Source organism: Thamnophis sirtalis, unplaced genomic scaffold (assembly GCF_051295495.1).
Source record: "Thamnophis sirtalis isolate CommonGarterSnake01/CBP01778 unplaced genomic scaffold, rThaSir2_p1.2 scaffold_1, whole genome shotgun sequence".
NCBI classification, from domain to species: domain Eukaryota; kingdom Metazoa; phylum Chordata; class Lepidosauria; order Squamata; family Natricidae; genus Thamnophis; species Thamnophis sirtalis.
The window spans coordinates 39,425,879-39,442,379 of record NW_028261381.1 but is presented as its reverse complement, the minus strand read 5'-3'; the positions used below and the strand labels follow the sequence as shown (position 1 = coordinate 39,442,379).

At 36.0% G+C, this 16,501-nt stretch overlaps 1 protein-coding gene across 1 annotated transcript in view; it reads left to right on the top strand.

Moving 5' to 3' along the window:
• ARHGAP15 (Rho GTPase activating protein 15) overlaps positions 1-16,501 on the top strand; it is a 464,603-nt gene that overhangs the window by 290,924 nt on the left and 157,178 nt on the right. The window contains exon 10 of the mRNA XM_087711786.1: positions 4,973-5,071. Coding sequence (XP_087567912.1) covers positions 4,973-5,071 — 99 coding nt within the window. The remainder of the gene's footprint in view (positions 1-4,972; positions 5,072-16,501) is intronic.

Here is a 16,501-nt window from a genome sequence, read left to right as displayed (position 1 = left end):
GTTTCTTTATCCCAGCAAGACTTAAACTACTTAGATATGGCAAAAGAGGATTTTTTTAAAGAACAACATAGATATTTCCAATACACATATCCAGGCATGATGATATACATTCTCTTAATCAAAATTTCAAGAGTCTTTAATATGCTGGATTCTGGAAGCTGGCTCCAACCCCCAAAGGTAAAAGTGGCACAGATTACTCAACTAACCCAATTTTGGCTCAGTGGCTAAGACTCTGAGCTTGTTTGTCGGCTGTGACCAGGGGGGCATTTGCCCAGGTTCGCCTGGTGTACCAGTTGCGTCCCTACCTGAACCGGGAGGCACTCGCAACAGTCACTCATGCCCTCGTGACCTCAAGACTGGACTACTGCAATGTGCTCTACATGGGGCAGCCCTTGAAGAATATTCAGAGACTTCAACTCGTCCAGAATGCAGCCGCGCGAGCGATTGTGGGTGCACCTCGGTACACCCATGTTACACCTATCCTCCGCGAGCTGCACTGGTTACCGATCGGTCTCCGGATACGCTTCAAAGTGCTAGTCATAACTTATAAAGCCCTTCATGGTATTGGACCTGGGTACTTGAGAGACCGCCTGCTGCCAATTACCTCCCAAAGACCCATTAGATCACACAGGGTCGGCCTCCTCTGGGTTCCATCCACCAGCCAATGCCATCTGGCTACCACCCGGGGGAGGGCCTTCTCTGTGGCAGCTCTGGCCCTTTGGAATGAACTCCCCGCAGAGATTCGGACCCTCACCTCTCTCCAGGCCTTCCGGAAAGCCATCAAAACCTGGCTGTGCCGGCAGGCCTGGGGTTGATGAGTTCGCCTCCCCTTTCAACCTGTGTGGCTGTGTGATTCTTGGTTATTTTAATCACTTGTATTGTGTTCTATGTTCCCTTTCCCCACTTGAGTTGTTCGCCGCCCTGAGTCCCTCCCGGAAAAGGGCGGCATACAAATAAAATAAATCTAAATCTAAATCTAATCTTGTTGATCAGAGGGTAAGCAGTTCAGTAGTTTGAATCCCTAGCACCGTGTAATGGAGTGAGCTCCTGTTACTTGTCCCAACTTCTGCCAACCTAGCAGTTCGAGAACACATAAAAATGCAAGTAGAAAAATAGGGACCACTTTGGTGGGAAGGTAATAGTGTTCTGTGCACCTTCAGCGTTTAGTCATGCAGGCCACATGACCACACAGAATGTCTTTGGTACAGCGTTGGCTCTTCGGCTTTGAAACAAAGATGAGCACCGCCCCCTAGAGTTGGGAATGACTAGCACATATGTGCGAGGGGAACCTTTACCTTTACCTAAACCAAAATTGTATTTTTGTATTCCTCAAAGCTGCAACAGAGGGGCCAATAAACACACACACTTGGATTGCTACTAAACAATGACATCATAACTATAAAGGATTCAATCCATGGGCACAGACTGAGAGTAAAATATGCATAATTCCAAGTCTAAGGAAATTATAATTCTGTGTTAGATATTGGAATTCGTTTTGGACTGAATTATCAGTCCTTTCTTTTATGGAAGGGAGAAGCCAAGTGAAAACTCATTACCATTAAACTAGTCAGGGAAATTTCTTTGCTATCGGAAACATTTGAAGGGGGAAAAATACTGAAAAAAAGAAAACATGAATTTCTGCAGCTTCCATTTTGTAAATCAATCTTTGCACACTCAATGAAAACTAGTAACAATGCAATGTCTCTCAAAATGGTTCCGCTTTTAAGGCTGGCCCAACAAATGTATGGTGGGCATTTCCACTCCAGTTCAATAATGAATTACATTTTCTGAGAATCTGATCCACAGAATGGAAAATTTTCACCAAAATGTTAGCTTCATTGAGGATGGTATCAAGTATTTGATTGCAAGTGTGCATGATGAAAAACTTGGGCAAACCATTGTTCTACTTCCAGTGAATTTTGAGCACATGGGACCTGGAAAAAAAGCTTTCTCACAGAAAGCTTTTTTAGTAGAAATTTCTGGTGGAATCTTCAGACAAATTTTTCAACTTTATCCACAGTTGGAAGAGCTAATAAATTTTGAGATCATTTTTTTCAATTCTTTGTTGAAAACTTTTAAATAGCTTTTTCCCAGCAACCAGGTACTTAAACAATGAATGTCTATGTGTGTACAGCTAAATGCCTGCACTAGGCTATCCTCTTCATATTGTCATGGTAAATTAAGAAAATATGTTTGTTTATCCAGGAAAGTTTATGTTTACGGGCTGTAAAGATAATTGATCTCAATAGAAGTTTTAAAATGATTGCTCTTTGAACTAATTCATACAATTTCTTTGCAAAGAAAATTGCACAAAATATGCAATGAAATGTGAGGTCTTTGAAACAAAAAGAGAGAGGTGGGGTTTTTTTTTGGTTTTTTTTTACTTGAACACCCTAGAAGAGGCAGAAATCTAAGGATATCATAGTGTTTAATATTGTGCAGGTTACTATTAGTTATGCATGCTCTCCTAGGATTATTTTAGGCTTTGCTAAGAAACATTGATTATAGAGTGCTGTCAAAGGCCTCTACACTAATTTTCTAAGTGTCATGCTCTGCTGGAAAGGTATGCAGAGACTATCTCTGGGCTTAAATGATGATTTTATAGCCACATTGTTTAAACATTTTTAACCGCTTCTATTGAATGGTTTCTCTCACAGGTTTGATTCATTTTGATTCTGCTGACAAAGTTCCCATTAAGGAGCACTCTCTTCATAATTTGTCAAAAATATGTAGCAGAGATGAAGGAAGATGAAGCTAATTTGTAATCTCAGAGCACTAATCTAGTTATCCTGACATACTTCGTGATGTACACTCTCAGCCAGCCAGAGGTTTTAAAGTTATGAAGCACAATAATAATAATAATAAAAATCATTTTGTAAACTGTACAATTTACAAGCATTGTCAAGGGTCAGGGTGACTTATTCTTAGCAAAATAATGAATCTCCTAAAAATAATAATTAAACGTATGCCAAGGGAAAAATGTCAACTTTGTACAAAAGGTTGGAGTTAATGCAATAACAACTTTTTTTTTTTTACTATTGGATGATGGTACTGTACTGTATGGGTACTGTAATGATGATGTAATAGAGAGGCATAACATAATACTGTTATTAAATTATTTACCTGAACAGACTTTAGTACCATTAACAATTACTGTATGATAACAATGCTACTTTATGTCTTGGACCTCTCTGGATCTTTTCTTTCTATTCATGGCTTATAGTCCATCCAGTCATCTACTGCTGCTGTATACAATATATATATACACAATATGTTTCGATATGAAATATAAATACAAGACAAAGTGTTATTTTTTAAACAATGGGTCATTTTATTTATGTATATCTCACTTGTATTATTGTTATAAATAACTTGAGGTGAGCAGACCTATTAGACTTCCTATTTTCCACACAACAACTATTCTGTGAGCTGGGAGAGAGTGACTAGCCCACTTGGTTTTCATGCCTTAGGTGAGACTAGAACTCACCATCTCCTGGTTTCTAACCTGGTGCCTAAGCTGCTAGGCTAAACTGGCTTGTCCTATCTGAAGAGAGGATATTGAGATATCTTCCACCCCCTACCTTCATACTGTAGATTATATTGTTTAATGTCACTAAGCACTTTGTGAAAACTATTCGGAAGAAAAGCTTCAGACCTCCAGCAAACTTCTCTGTTCTTAATTAAACAAGCCTGTTAGTTTTCAGGCTTCTGAACAAGCTCGGGAAAAAGGATGTTATTCTTTTAAGCAGTCAAATTATTGAGACTTTTGAAACAGTCACATCTTGTTATCAGCCTTGTGTTAAAGTCTGAAAAAGACAGGTTGCTGTAATGAATATATGAAGCTATTTGTGCTTATTCTTCAAGTTTATTCTTGTTTGAAGTCCAAACCCTGTCCTATTAAACATTTGAAGTGTACATGGGCCAGTTGGTTTTAATTTTAAAATATATGTACTGTCCTTCAAAACTTAGTTTTCAAGCACTTAAAAAACACAAATTGAATTTTGAATTTGAAATACAGCTGCAAATGTCAAGTCTAAACAGTCTTCTAGACTGATGATACAACCAAATAGGGTCTTTCACTTATGGGACAGTTAACATTTTCTAAACTCAGATTCCCCATCCAACAGGCTTTTTCACACAAGGATGATATTCTCTGGATTGTATTGCAATGCTCTATACATTTATTTATTTCTATGTCAATGCAACCTTCTAGGCCATCTTTTCTGAACAAACCATTGGCCCTTTAAGATCACAAGAAAACAGCAACTTTAGGCAGCAAGTAATCATCTCAGGATATGCAGCTGTGACCCTCAGCTATTCTTAAAACATTTTGGGGGGAGACAGATCTGGGCTAAGCCTTTCCTATTGATTTTCTATAGGAATAACATTGAACTACAGAGTATATTTTACTCCCACATGTTGAATGAGAGTGGAGGAAGTAACATTTTCACCTTACATAACAACCTGACATGCAGATGATTATAGTTGGGGCTTGCACAGAAAAGAGTATCTCTGCTTATTTGTTCTATAGTACAGCTCCTGATATCCGCACCACTCAGAACTAGCTGTTGATATCCTTAACTCAGTGTGCCAAATAAAATAAATCAGAAGTCATAGCTCATGGCCTCAGTCCCAAGGAAAGAAATGATTTGCAAATTGGTCATACATCAAATTTATCTCACTGTTTTTCAGGGATATAGTCACACAATTTGTGTAAGAATCATTGTTATGTATGCCGTATATCTAGTAAAAACTAAATACATACAATATTAATAAATGTAAGGCAAAACTTGGAATGGAATCCTCTGAGTTTCTTTGATATTATATTTGACAAGTGAACTTTGCTTACAAAACTAGGTAAGTGGATGACAAAACCTTTACAATTTCCTATTCGCTTTGTATCACATTTCAGGGGGCTTATTTAAAGTGTGGTTTCGTCTAATCAACCACTCTCTTGTTTTGTGTTTTCTAGATCAGATTTTTGGTGCTTACCTACACAATGTGTGTGAACATGATGGCTCTACTGTCCCTCGCTTCGTTAAAATGTGCATAAAAGCGGTTGAGGAACGAGGTGTGTATTTTGTGATCTACATACATTCTTAAGTGTGGCTAGTATGTTTATAAGTGATATTTTAAATGATGTCTTTCATTTCCTTACTGATGGACAGCTGGGTGTTAAAACTACAATGGAATCCCCCCTTCCTACTTTTCTTGAACTTCCTAATATTCTTTCAACTAAATATGTGCCATCCCTTCCTTTTTTTCTTCTGGAGAGTTACTGATATTATTCAAAATAAATAGCAGCAGTGGGTCTCTTGCCCTTACAATTATTTATTACAATTTTGTACTTGATTACTATCACTGTTTAAAACTATAATGTTTACCTGCTCTAAAGATATCTCCTTGTAATGTTTACATTCCATTTTCTGCTTTCCAGTAATTTTCAACTAAAATGAAGTTAGCAATCAAGTAAAAAGTATTTCTAATGCACACAACCAACTTTCATGAAGTGCATGATAAAGGAAATCTACTTTTACACGGCAGTTGTATTGTATTGCATTGTGCCAAAAAAGTATCCATCAACACCCTTCCTTCTAAACCTCCAATACCTCTTTGTAATCTATTCTGGAGGGATCGTAAATCCTTCAAAGCAGCAAAGGGGAGTTAAGGGAAGTGCTAGCATGAGAGGACAGAGGATAAGGGGAAAACCTACAGCATTCATTGAAATATGCTCGTGTAATATTATATGTATGTAGGGTTAATGGTGTATAATTCCTGGAAATTCCATTTTACTCATATAAATGAATTAGGAAAATTATATTCCCAGGATATCAAGTAGCTATGAAATACAGAAATATTAGAGCCAGAAGTATGTAGCGGAGATTTTGGAATGTGGGAGTCTCTTTTAGGATTGCTATCTTTTGAACTGGCCACTGCAGCTGTCTCTTTATAAGCTTTTTGATCTACACCAATTAGGGATAACATTTAGCTACATTTCATTAGCAGCTTCACCTACTGATTCTACAGGTCAATCCCTTGGAAAAATAACAAGACTTTTCATTTTTACAGTTTTGGGGTTAGTCGATCAACCAAGCCTGTAAGATGAAAGAAAATACAAATGATCTTAAATGTAGATGAATATTCTGGATTAAAAGGCAATACATGTTTGATAGCATGAGTTGTACAATTTTTAAGAAGTCACTCCTGCTGAATTTGGAACTTTTACCATTGTGATGTTAAGTTTCCCCTGGTTTCTTCTTGTTCATTGGAAGAGAAGTAAACAAGCTTTAATGAAAGAATACAGTGATGCACTGCTTATATCCATAAAAGTACTCATTGGCTGCTGGAATAGTTCCTTAGTCCTAGATACCTCCCATAAGGTGGCATTAAACAACTCAAATCCCAAGTACTACAAAATAACTGGTTTGTGGATCAGATTAATTCATTGAAAAATGCAATCCTGTTTGAAAAATGTTCAATAGTAAATGCCTTTGCTAATACAATGTTCTTATTTAGTCTATTGATTGGCTGATTGGATTTCTACACTGATCATCTTACTGCATAATAAGTGATTCTGAGTGGCTTACAAGTAAAATGAGATTTGAAATATTAAAATATGTATTAAAGAGAATAGAGATGTTAAAGAGAGTAAAGAGCTATTTTAAGGTAATAAAGGTATTAAAAGAAAGACTGTCCTCCTCCTTGCAATATGCCTTCTGCCCAAGAAGAAAACTAACCCATGTTGCACAGTTCTATAAACTTATAGATGAGGCTTCCCCCCCCCATTTTTCCCCCTGTTAATTTAAGATATTTCTCACCTTTAGCAAAGCCAGTGCTAAAAATACAGGCAAAAGAATACTATTAATATTACAATATGTTTTTTAACCTAGACATTGCAAATACCAGGAAAGGATTTTTTTTTTGTATTCCTGGAAAGATTCATCTGGCCTTTGCAATACTTTCGGAAACTTTAATTTTAAAATATTAACCAACTCTGCTGTTTTGAAACTTTTCAGGCGATAAGAATTATAGTGCAGTTTTAACATTGTTGGTTTTTTTGCTGATATCTATAGACAGAAAATTTGTTTTGGTCATTGACCAATAAAAGCATAATCAATAAAATGCACCACAGAAAACTATTCCCTAACAAGAATAACTGTTAGCAGCCATTTAAGGGTGAGGTTTACCCATAACTTACCAAAATGTTGTCACTTTTAGAGAAATACCTGTATCTTTGTTATTCATAGATATTGCAAATAAACATTATCGAGTGCCCCCAAATTACTTTGTATACCTTCCAACAGACTAATATACTAATACATCTAATACACTTCCTTGAAAAATACATATTTACATATATACATTCAATACATACATACATACATTTGCAAGGAAGCATATTACATGTCTGTAATCTATGAGAAGAAGTGCAGAATAATTTCAATTCTTTAGAATAGTTTTTATAAGTACTGTACTGCATGATTTTGCTTTGATTTGTATGCTTCCTTCCCTTCACTTGCTATAACTTAAAGCTAGCATATGGCATTAGCTAAGTAGAGATATAAATAATAACTAATCTCAGTGGCATGTGATAGAATTTGCATTTTATCATTATTTACGATTTCGTCCTTGGTATACAATTTTTTTTCTTTTCCTGGACTAGGATTATAATTCCTGTGCCTTTAACTTCTGTTTACTCAGTGTGTTGTTTTCACTAAATTCTGGCACAAACTATTGCAGGACAGCAGTAATTTATGTGAAGCTAAATCCAATATTTATGAAAGCTTCTGATGACATTTTAGACAGGGGTTGGTATTAGGAAGCCATATGTGGAGGTGCCAAGTCTCCCAGCATGGCTGGGACTCAACAGATTTAAAGCCCTCCTCCTAATGGCCAGATATGCCTCCAGCCAAGTTATTCAACTACAGAGTCATGGGAAATACTTATGTACCAATTATGGGAAAGGCATAGTTAATGAAAACTGTATGTTTACTTACATAGTCTTAGTAAGATGGCCTAAACATTCATTGCAGCTGGCATCTTGGCTGAAATAGAGAGTTCTCTCTCTCTCTCTGTCCCATCTTCATACTGTAACCATACAGTTTGTTTCCCTTAAATTGAAAGTTTCTTTTCTTTTTTCTGAAGAACTTCCATTGCAGAACTAGATTGTACTACTCTGATATATTGCTCCCTGTGAAAATAAGTACTGGCAGTGAAAAGCCTCAGGTATAACATTCCATATCTTAAAATCAGTTTAAATTCACCTGAATTCATTTGTGAGTTTCACGTTGCACATTTACTGGCAATTTGCAAAAATCTTGTCTCATTTGATTAACACTGCCTGCTAGATGTGGCCATCGGCTACACAAAATCATTTTAAATTAAAAGCTAACAATAATATATTATTTTCATGTGCCATACAGGAGAAGATATACTTTAAAATAAATGGGATATGGAAAATAATAATATTGAATAAAAGGAAGGAACTTCAGAATGTGTCAGCTAGTAATTTCAAACTAAATTGGTCAAAAATAATTTGTTGATGCTAAAGGTTTCATTGAAAATGTTATATAGCCACTAACAACGGATTGCATTATTATTTTAATAATTTGGCTTACTAGTATTGTTAACTTGTTGCCAGTCCTGTGTCTTTTATCCTTATATAAGATTTATTCATCATCATTATTTTGATTATGAATAGGTGAAAAAAGTTATTTTAATCTAAATGAATACTCCTCCTCCCACACTTTTTAGACCTTAATGTTCTGCTTTGTTCCTTTGTTAGCTGTCAATTTAGTATTAATATCAGAGGTGGGTTGCTATCGGTTCACACTGGTTCAGGCGAAAAGGTAGTGAAAATTACAACTGGGTCGCTGAACCAGTAGGGACTGCTGGCTGGCATGTCCCTGAACTGGTTCCCCAGTCCATGTCATTGCCTGCATGTTTTTTTCCTTCTTTTGTAATGTGCTGTTCATGCACAAAACATTTTTTGGCAACTGCACCTGCGTGCATGAGCAAAGTGAGCATGCATGCGCAAAATGGCATGCACAGGGAACCAGCAGTAATGTTGGCAGAAACCTAGCCCTGATTAATATGTTAATGTTAACATATTGAGAGCCATGGTGGCATAGTGGTTAAAATGCAGTATTGCAGGCTAATTCTGCTGACTGGCAGCAGTTCAATTTTCACTTATTCAAGGTTGACTCAGCCTTCCATCCTTCCGAGGTTGGTAAAATGAAGACTCAGATTGTTGGGGTCAATATGCTGACTCTGCAAACTGTTTAAAGCACTGGGAAACAGTATATAAGTGCTATTGCTATAATATGTCATTATTAAAGCCCACCTTTATTATTGGTTAGACTAGAACCTCTGTGTAAGGAAAAGAGAAATTATTTTGTGAAACATTTCTGTTCTAGGATTATTTTCACATCTATTTTCTAGTTAGTTATGCAAGACTATTGAATTTTGCTTTGTGACTCACCAACAATTAAAATAATGTATTTAAAAATATCTATTTAAAATGCATATGTTTGTAAAAAGAATAGACAAAGATATTTAAACTGGAGAAACTGGAAATATATGTGAGGTGCAGACCCAGCTATAAGCTATGTTCCCAGCTCCACACTACAGCCCCCCCTCATTATTCACATGGGAATAATATGATTCTTTAGAGATAAGTGTTCTGAATGAGAAAGACTGTTGGATCACGCTAGTTTGCTATTATTATTTAAAACGAACCTAACAACAATATGGTTCACCTTTCAGATCTGTTTTGATTTTTAATTAGGGCGTAATTGTGATCCATACAAGGCCAATAACAAACACACTAAAGTTAGTTAGCAAGAGGGGGGAGTCTGTGCATTAATATGAATGCTGAGTCCAGAGGCCACCGTTGGAAACAGCAATACCAACATCTAATTCTCTCATCTTTCTCTTTCTATTGTGGAATAACAGAAATAATTCAGCGCCATCCTACTTTTGAGATGAAAAAGAGGCCAAGGATGCCATATGGTACCCTTTAAACTTAATGAGAAAAGACATGTGCCCATATGGAGAACAAAGGGACAAGTGACAAAATGTATGCCATGACATCACAACACAAATGCTGTTATTTACATACTCATGTCCAAAGTTGGGATTATAAGTATGATAATGCAGTCTCCCTCCCTCCCTTTCTCCCTCTTTCTCTCTGTGTCTCTATCTCTCTGTCTCTGTCTCTCTCTCATCTCTCTCTATCTCTATCATCACGTTACTATTTTTTCATCACACAGCTACTTCCTGAGAAGAGAGAGGAACAGGAAAAGTTAAGTTGCTAAACTCACTTGCCCACATCTACAACATAGGAAATGCTCTTTTGATTCAAGCCATAGGCCATATCATCCTGCAGACACAGTCACAGGTTTCTAGAAACCCAGAAGCAGGGATATGCAGTTAGTACCAGATCTGGTCAGAGAGAAAAACTAAAGGCTAGAAAGGTGTTCCTATTTTATCTGATACTTTAATATGGAAGTATTGCCTTCAGGGAAAATGGTTATACTGAAAGTTGCTAATATCATGGGACTCCGGTTCTGTAATTTGTCACTTAAAGGCTTTCGGATTTCTTTCCGAATATTCTTAATGGGCTCCATTCTTTTCTTTTTAATTGATCTGGTTAGAAATGTTGTAAAGAATTGTGCCCATATAATTTCTATCATGAGAACCAGTGACCCTCCAAGACAACTTGTATACTCAAATTCTTAATGTCAGTGTTTGCAACAACACTGCTAATATTTTCTCTCTCTCTGTTGCAAGAATTATATACAAAAATCACATAGTTGACTCTCAGCCAAAAAGTCCTCCTGAGATCCCTAGCCCTGAATAAAGATTTAAGAAAGACCTTTAGTCCACTTCGGAGAAGGTCCCTAGCTTTAAAAACTTTTATCTCTTAACTTTACTTGTTAGCAGCTGTTCTATTTTTTTGCTGTCATTTGTTTGACAGCATCCAGTTATAGGTTCCGATGTCTGTTTAAAGAAACAGGGAGGTTGTTGGCTTTAAAATCCCCTTACTGCTTGTGTGTTCAACATTTTCCCAGGCTTTTCTGCATAGTTTGCCAAGCAAAGGGACTGACCTTTTGTAGCAAACACTTTTTCATTTCAAAATGCTCACTTTGATTTTTGTCCCATTTTATGCTCATTCCAAACTGTTTACAGCCCACTAAAAAATGACTGTGAATTATATGTTTGTGTAATAGATTCCTTTTGTGGTTGAAAAGGAATGTTTACTTTGTGCAATTAGTTATCTTTGGGTAGATTACAGTGACCTGGAAAAAACGAGGCCTAAAATGATTACAGTACCTTAAGTATTTCCTTTTGTTATCTCCTATGGCAGTAATGTAAAAAAAAATTTTTTTTTTCTCCCTGAGCCTCTGTTTGTGAACTCATCATTTCATATAGAGCAAATGATCCTCCACCAATCTTTTGCTCAAGTAGTTTGTTTTGCGTTTTAATGTGGGAAAGGATTTTAAATTTCATGTTCCCTCTCTCCAAGATGAAGCAGGATTAGAGCAATCTAATCTCTGATATGTTTTGGACAGAAAAGGGACCCCCCCTCCCCAAGATATATGTAGTTTAACAGACATATGGAATTTTCTAGTATGCATACTAGCTCTTGTAAATACGATTTATACTTCTGTACAGTCAATATAAGTATTGTTGATGAAGTGTATGATTAAGATTTATACTGAATTGAGAAGTTGGGGTTCAGGTAATCACTTAATCATAGCTGCTTTGTGGGTAACTTGGTCCTGTCAGTTTCTTTCAGCCCAACCTACCTCAGAGATTTTGGTTACTGAAATAAAATTATAGTTATAAATGCTGTAAATGGGTAAGATTAAACACGTTTTATCAACAACAGCAATAATGGCACACACAAAAATTTACATATTAACTTTCCCAAAATTGCTTCAATTGACTTTGAAATCAGTCCAGAGCAAAACTATATTCTATGAAAGACTGATTTTGTTGAACCTATATTTCATTTTCAAACATTGCATGATTATCATATGAATGAATAGATCGTAACTCTGTTCAAGTATTTCAATAAGATTTGCTTATATTAAGGATCATCTTCAAGAAATCTTTGGTTGTATTTCAATTTTTGCCCTTCTCTTTTTTCAGTCAAATTTAAAGTCTATGATGGTTAGAGCTGTGTTTCTTTTTTAATTATAAAATGTATAAATGTACAAAGTATAAATATAGTGTTTCATAAGAAATCATCTAATCAGAAACACTGAACAAACGTTCTAATAAAAAGATTGTTCCAAATTTAAAAGGAAATATCCATCAAAAATTTGTAAAATACATAAAACAAGCAAACAGATAAACTATAAGAACAATATTCACATGTCCTCTCAAGAGCAGTTCTTCCAAAGCTAGATTATTTATGGTAGAGGTCTCTATATAAATTCATGGAGTTTCCTATATAATGCCCTGCAATGGATGATGATTTTCATAAGCTAATCAAGGAGCAATGGCTGTAGTCAATATGGAGATATATCCCCTATTATTTTATAACTGATTGTTTTAATTTTTTTTAATGCTTTATGCTGTGAACGGCTGAGAGCCATTGGATATGAGATAGGTGGCAAATAAATTTTATAATAAACGAAACAAAACTAATTGTTTCCAATTTCATAGTTGTAGAAAGAAAGGAAAAAGGTAAAGATCGCATAATTTGAATATTTGAAATGATGTGACTTCGATCCAAACTCTGTAAATGAAGAGACTACAAAGAATAAGAGGCTCAAAAAAAGAACATGTTTTCTCTCTAGCACAATTTAAAAAAAAAGTCAGTTGTTAAATGATATTATTCAGTCTCTTTTGTAAATTTAGTGCTGTGCTGACACAAGAAATGCTTTCTTGCTCTGAATCCATGAACGGCTTTTCAGATTTTCTGTTCTGTCATCTCTCCCAACTGTCCAGGTCAGATTTTAAGGGCCGGTGGGTGGGTGACTGCTGCTGGGAGAGAAGTCACTTCCATGCCATTGTTTGGAAGGTGATTTAAGTGTAGTCCTTTGTGTCTGGGTGTATGTGCTTCATTACCCTCTCTTCTTCTTCTTCTTCTTCTTCTTCTTCTTCTTCTTCTTCTTCTTCTTCTTCTTCTTCTTCTTCTTCTTCTTCTTCTCCTCCTCTTCCTCCTCCTCCTCCTCCTCCTCCTCCTCCTCCTCCTCTGCATTGTTCTATTTACATTGCTAACATGATTTCAGGACCTATCATTACTGAAATTCTGTAAACTATTCTATATGTCCTTTTGGCAGAAGAGCAGAGTAGAACTGCATTAAATAGCTGCCATGTCACTAAGAGTTACTGAGCCTTGATTCACGACATATGAGCCACTCCAAACTTATTTTAGAACCTCATCATCTCCTTTGAGCTAATTTGTTTGTTATAAACATCTACATCTACCCAGAAATCCATAATATCTACAGATTTGTTTTATTTTTCTAAGTTTATTTACAAATTGCTTATCCCTGATGGTTGCCTTTTAGCAAACAGTTCCTAACATCTCCCCCACCCCACATACACACATGCTTCCCACTTTATATAAGTTTCCAGTTACCTTTGAGAGCCGTACCCTGAAAGTGTAGGGATCATATTGCTCTGCTAGATGATCTGAGCTCTTAGTTCTGCTAAATTTGTAGTATACATTCTTTCCCAGTTTGGGAAAATCTATTGTACTTGGAACCAAGCATGCAGTAAAAGCTAATACTTCCATGAAAAATGTGCAATTTGTACTGTTTAACATTTGACAAGATCCTTGAAGGTTTTTTTATGGTTTGTCTCCTTCCAAGATTTCAGCCCCTTGTTTTTATATGCACATAAAGGGAAAAGAAGCAAAACAAAATGATAGCAAATGCAAGCTATTTTAAAGGTGGGAGGGAACCATTCAGTTTTTCAATAGATAAAATAATTTTGTATTACAGAACTAAAATATTTGAGTTCAGGTCAGTAAAATGCATACCTTATCAACCATTGATTTTATTACTTTGTGGAATACAAACAAATATTAGCCAAACCACATTCCAAGCAATTTTACCTCAAAAGTTTATGCTATAAAAAGATGTTTTTAAGTTATGAGCAGAAATTAGCAGCAAATGAATGCACACGTCTTGGCAATAATTGCTCTACAAATTCTGCCTTCTGACTCATTTTATCCAACTACAGCCACCTTCTTCGGAGCAAAAGCTAGTTCATAATTTTGTACAAAATCCAAGTTACAATTGGCTCAGAAGGGTATTTTCTCTCTGGGGCCTCAGTGTCTGTAAAAAAAGCCACACTCTGGGTCTTTTTGTTTTTTAAGGAAAAAGGAGGGAAAAGGCATTAAGAGACATTAAGAGTACATTTTAGAAAATGTACAAATTAGAAGGGAAGCAGAAAAGGAAGAATGAAAACAATGTATTGTGGAGGTATGATCTGGAAAGTATGAAGAATGGAACCTAAACTGCATTTTTCCTATAAAGTAGAAAAAAATGGAATTACAAATAATGGTACAGTACCCCTTTAAACCAGTTGCCATCTTTCTTAAAGTTACCTGATACCTGCCTCATTGACTAATTCATTCCAGAGAAATGTATCCCATGCTAATAAAAGAAAGCATTTGAATGATAAGAGTTGCCAGAACAAATAAGTGGTTACTGACTGTTTACCACAGAAACATTTGCTGTGACAGGACTAAATTCATACCTGGGAGCGCTCCAGTGGTTTTCCTGGCACACCAGCCTGAGAGGCATTTATGCTTGCCCTCTTTTTTTGCTATAAAATCAGTCTTTTGGTAAACTTTTGGTTTTGAGTAAAGGCAATATTCAGAAATAAATCCCAATAATCAGTACATTCACCATACAAGACAGAATCTTCCCCACTTTATTAATTTATTTAATTTGGAAGGGGCCACTTTTTCTCAAACCCTAAGCTGAATTTCACAGCTTATTCTAGCACTCATGGAAATGAAGAAACTCAAGCAGTAGGTAATACCCTAATCAAGGAATTACCAACTGAGACCAATAAGCTAACAATAAACAACAGCCTAATCAAGGACCAACAAGGACACTATTGACAGGGCAAGCCATTAGTATATAAAAACAGAGCAAACCCACTCCTTTCTAGCACTGATGATGTTACCTAGTTGTGGAATGAAACGTCTTCAAGAAAACAAACAAGCTGGCATCAAGGATCCCACTCAACAATATGCTACGAATCCTTGATAAACTAGGAATAAAAGATTTCCTGATTAATTAGTGGTTTAACTTTTGCTAATTGTATTATATCTCTTTTTCGAGGAACTCAAAGAAACATATATTCCATTTCCTTCCTAACTCCAGGTCTTCTGACCCCTTTTTTTTAAAATCCATACAACAACCATATAAAAAGTCAGAACAAGAAATACTGACTGATCAGGAGAACCCAATAAAATCCATGGCTGAATTGAAGGCAGAATCTCCTAAATTCTAGATAGCAGCTCCTTACCTACTGGTGTATTGCTAACTAATAGGTGATGGAAAAAAGAGGTTTATCTTTTCTGTCACGGACAAATAAAAACTTACTGTATTTTTATAGACATTTAAAAATATTCCACAGTAAAAGAATAAAACTTTAAAACATTATCGGAAGAAGAAAACTTACTCAATCCATGATCTCTGATTATTCATAGTGATTCACCATAGTGATTCAATTACTGTAATGGGCTAAAACAGATGATACTTACACCGTGTATCAGTTTTTAGTTTACAGATTTTATTTACAAAAACTGCTCAGGAATCCTATCTGTAGAACAACCACTATATGCAGAATGTTATAAACTTAATCTCCCCCCCCCCAATTGTTCAATTTTTTTCTGAAACTCAACTGGAATAAATGAAATTTGGCATAGATCTCCTAATCCAGGTTACTTCCACAGCAGGCACTTTTGGTGTTCCCTGGGACTGGAACTCTAACAATCATGTGGGATTCTAAGAACTAGTTGTTTTGTTTTGGCAATAGGTGTCACATGTAGATCAAAACAGAACTGAATTTGTGATATAAAAATAGATTGTAACTGAGTTGGGCCATGAATTCCTCTCCTCCTCTTAGAGGGAAATATCTGTGGGTACCCAAGACAGCCCCCCTCCCATAGCTAACAGTCTTTTAGGGGGATTTGCAGCTAGGTTATGGAATAAAAACTAATCTGTCACAAGACTCAACTCCCTGCTCTATAGCTGCCTGTGTTAGAAAGAAAAATAGATGTGTTCAACTTCTTCAGTTGATATTAATGGTCATTCATGACCAACCACTTCAACGGGATTTAATTAAGCTTATTTAGGCTTCAGTCTTTCTTTCGCTTAGGAATCTTATTTAATTGAGTGGGGTTTAGTTTTGAATGGAATAATACATATTCACATATCAATAGTAACATGTCATTACTGTAGTAACTATATGTAAAGGTTCCCCTCACACATATGTACTAGTCATTCCAGACTCTTAGGTGCTC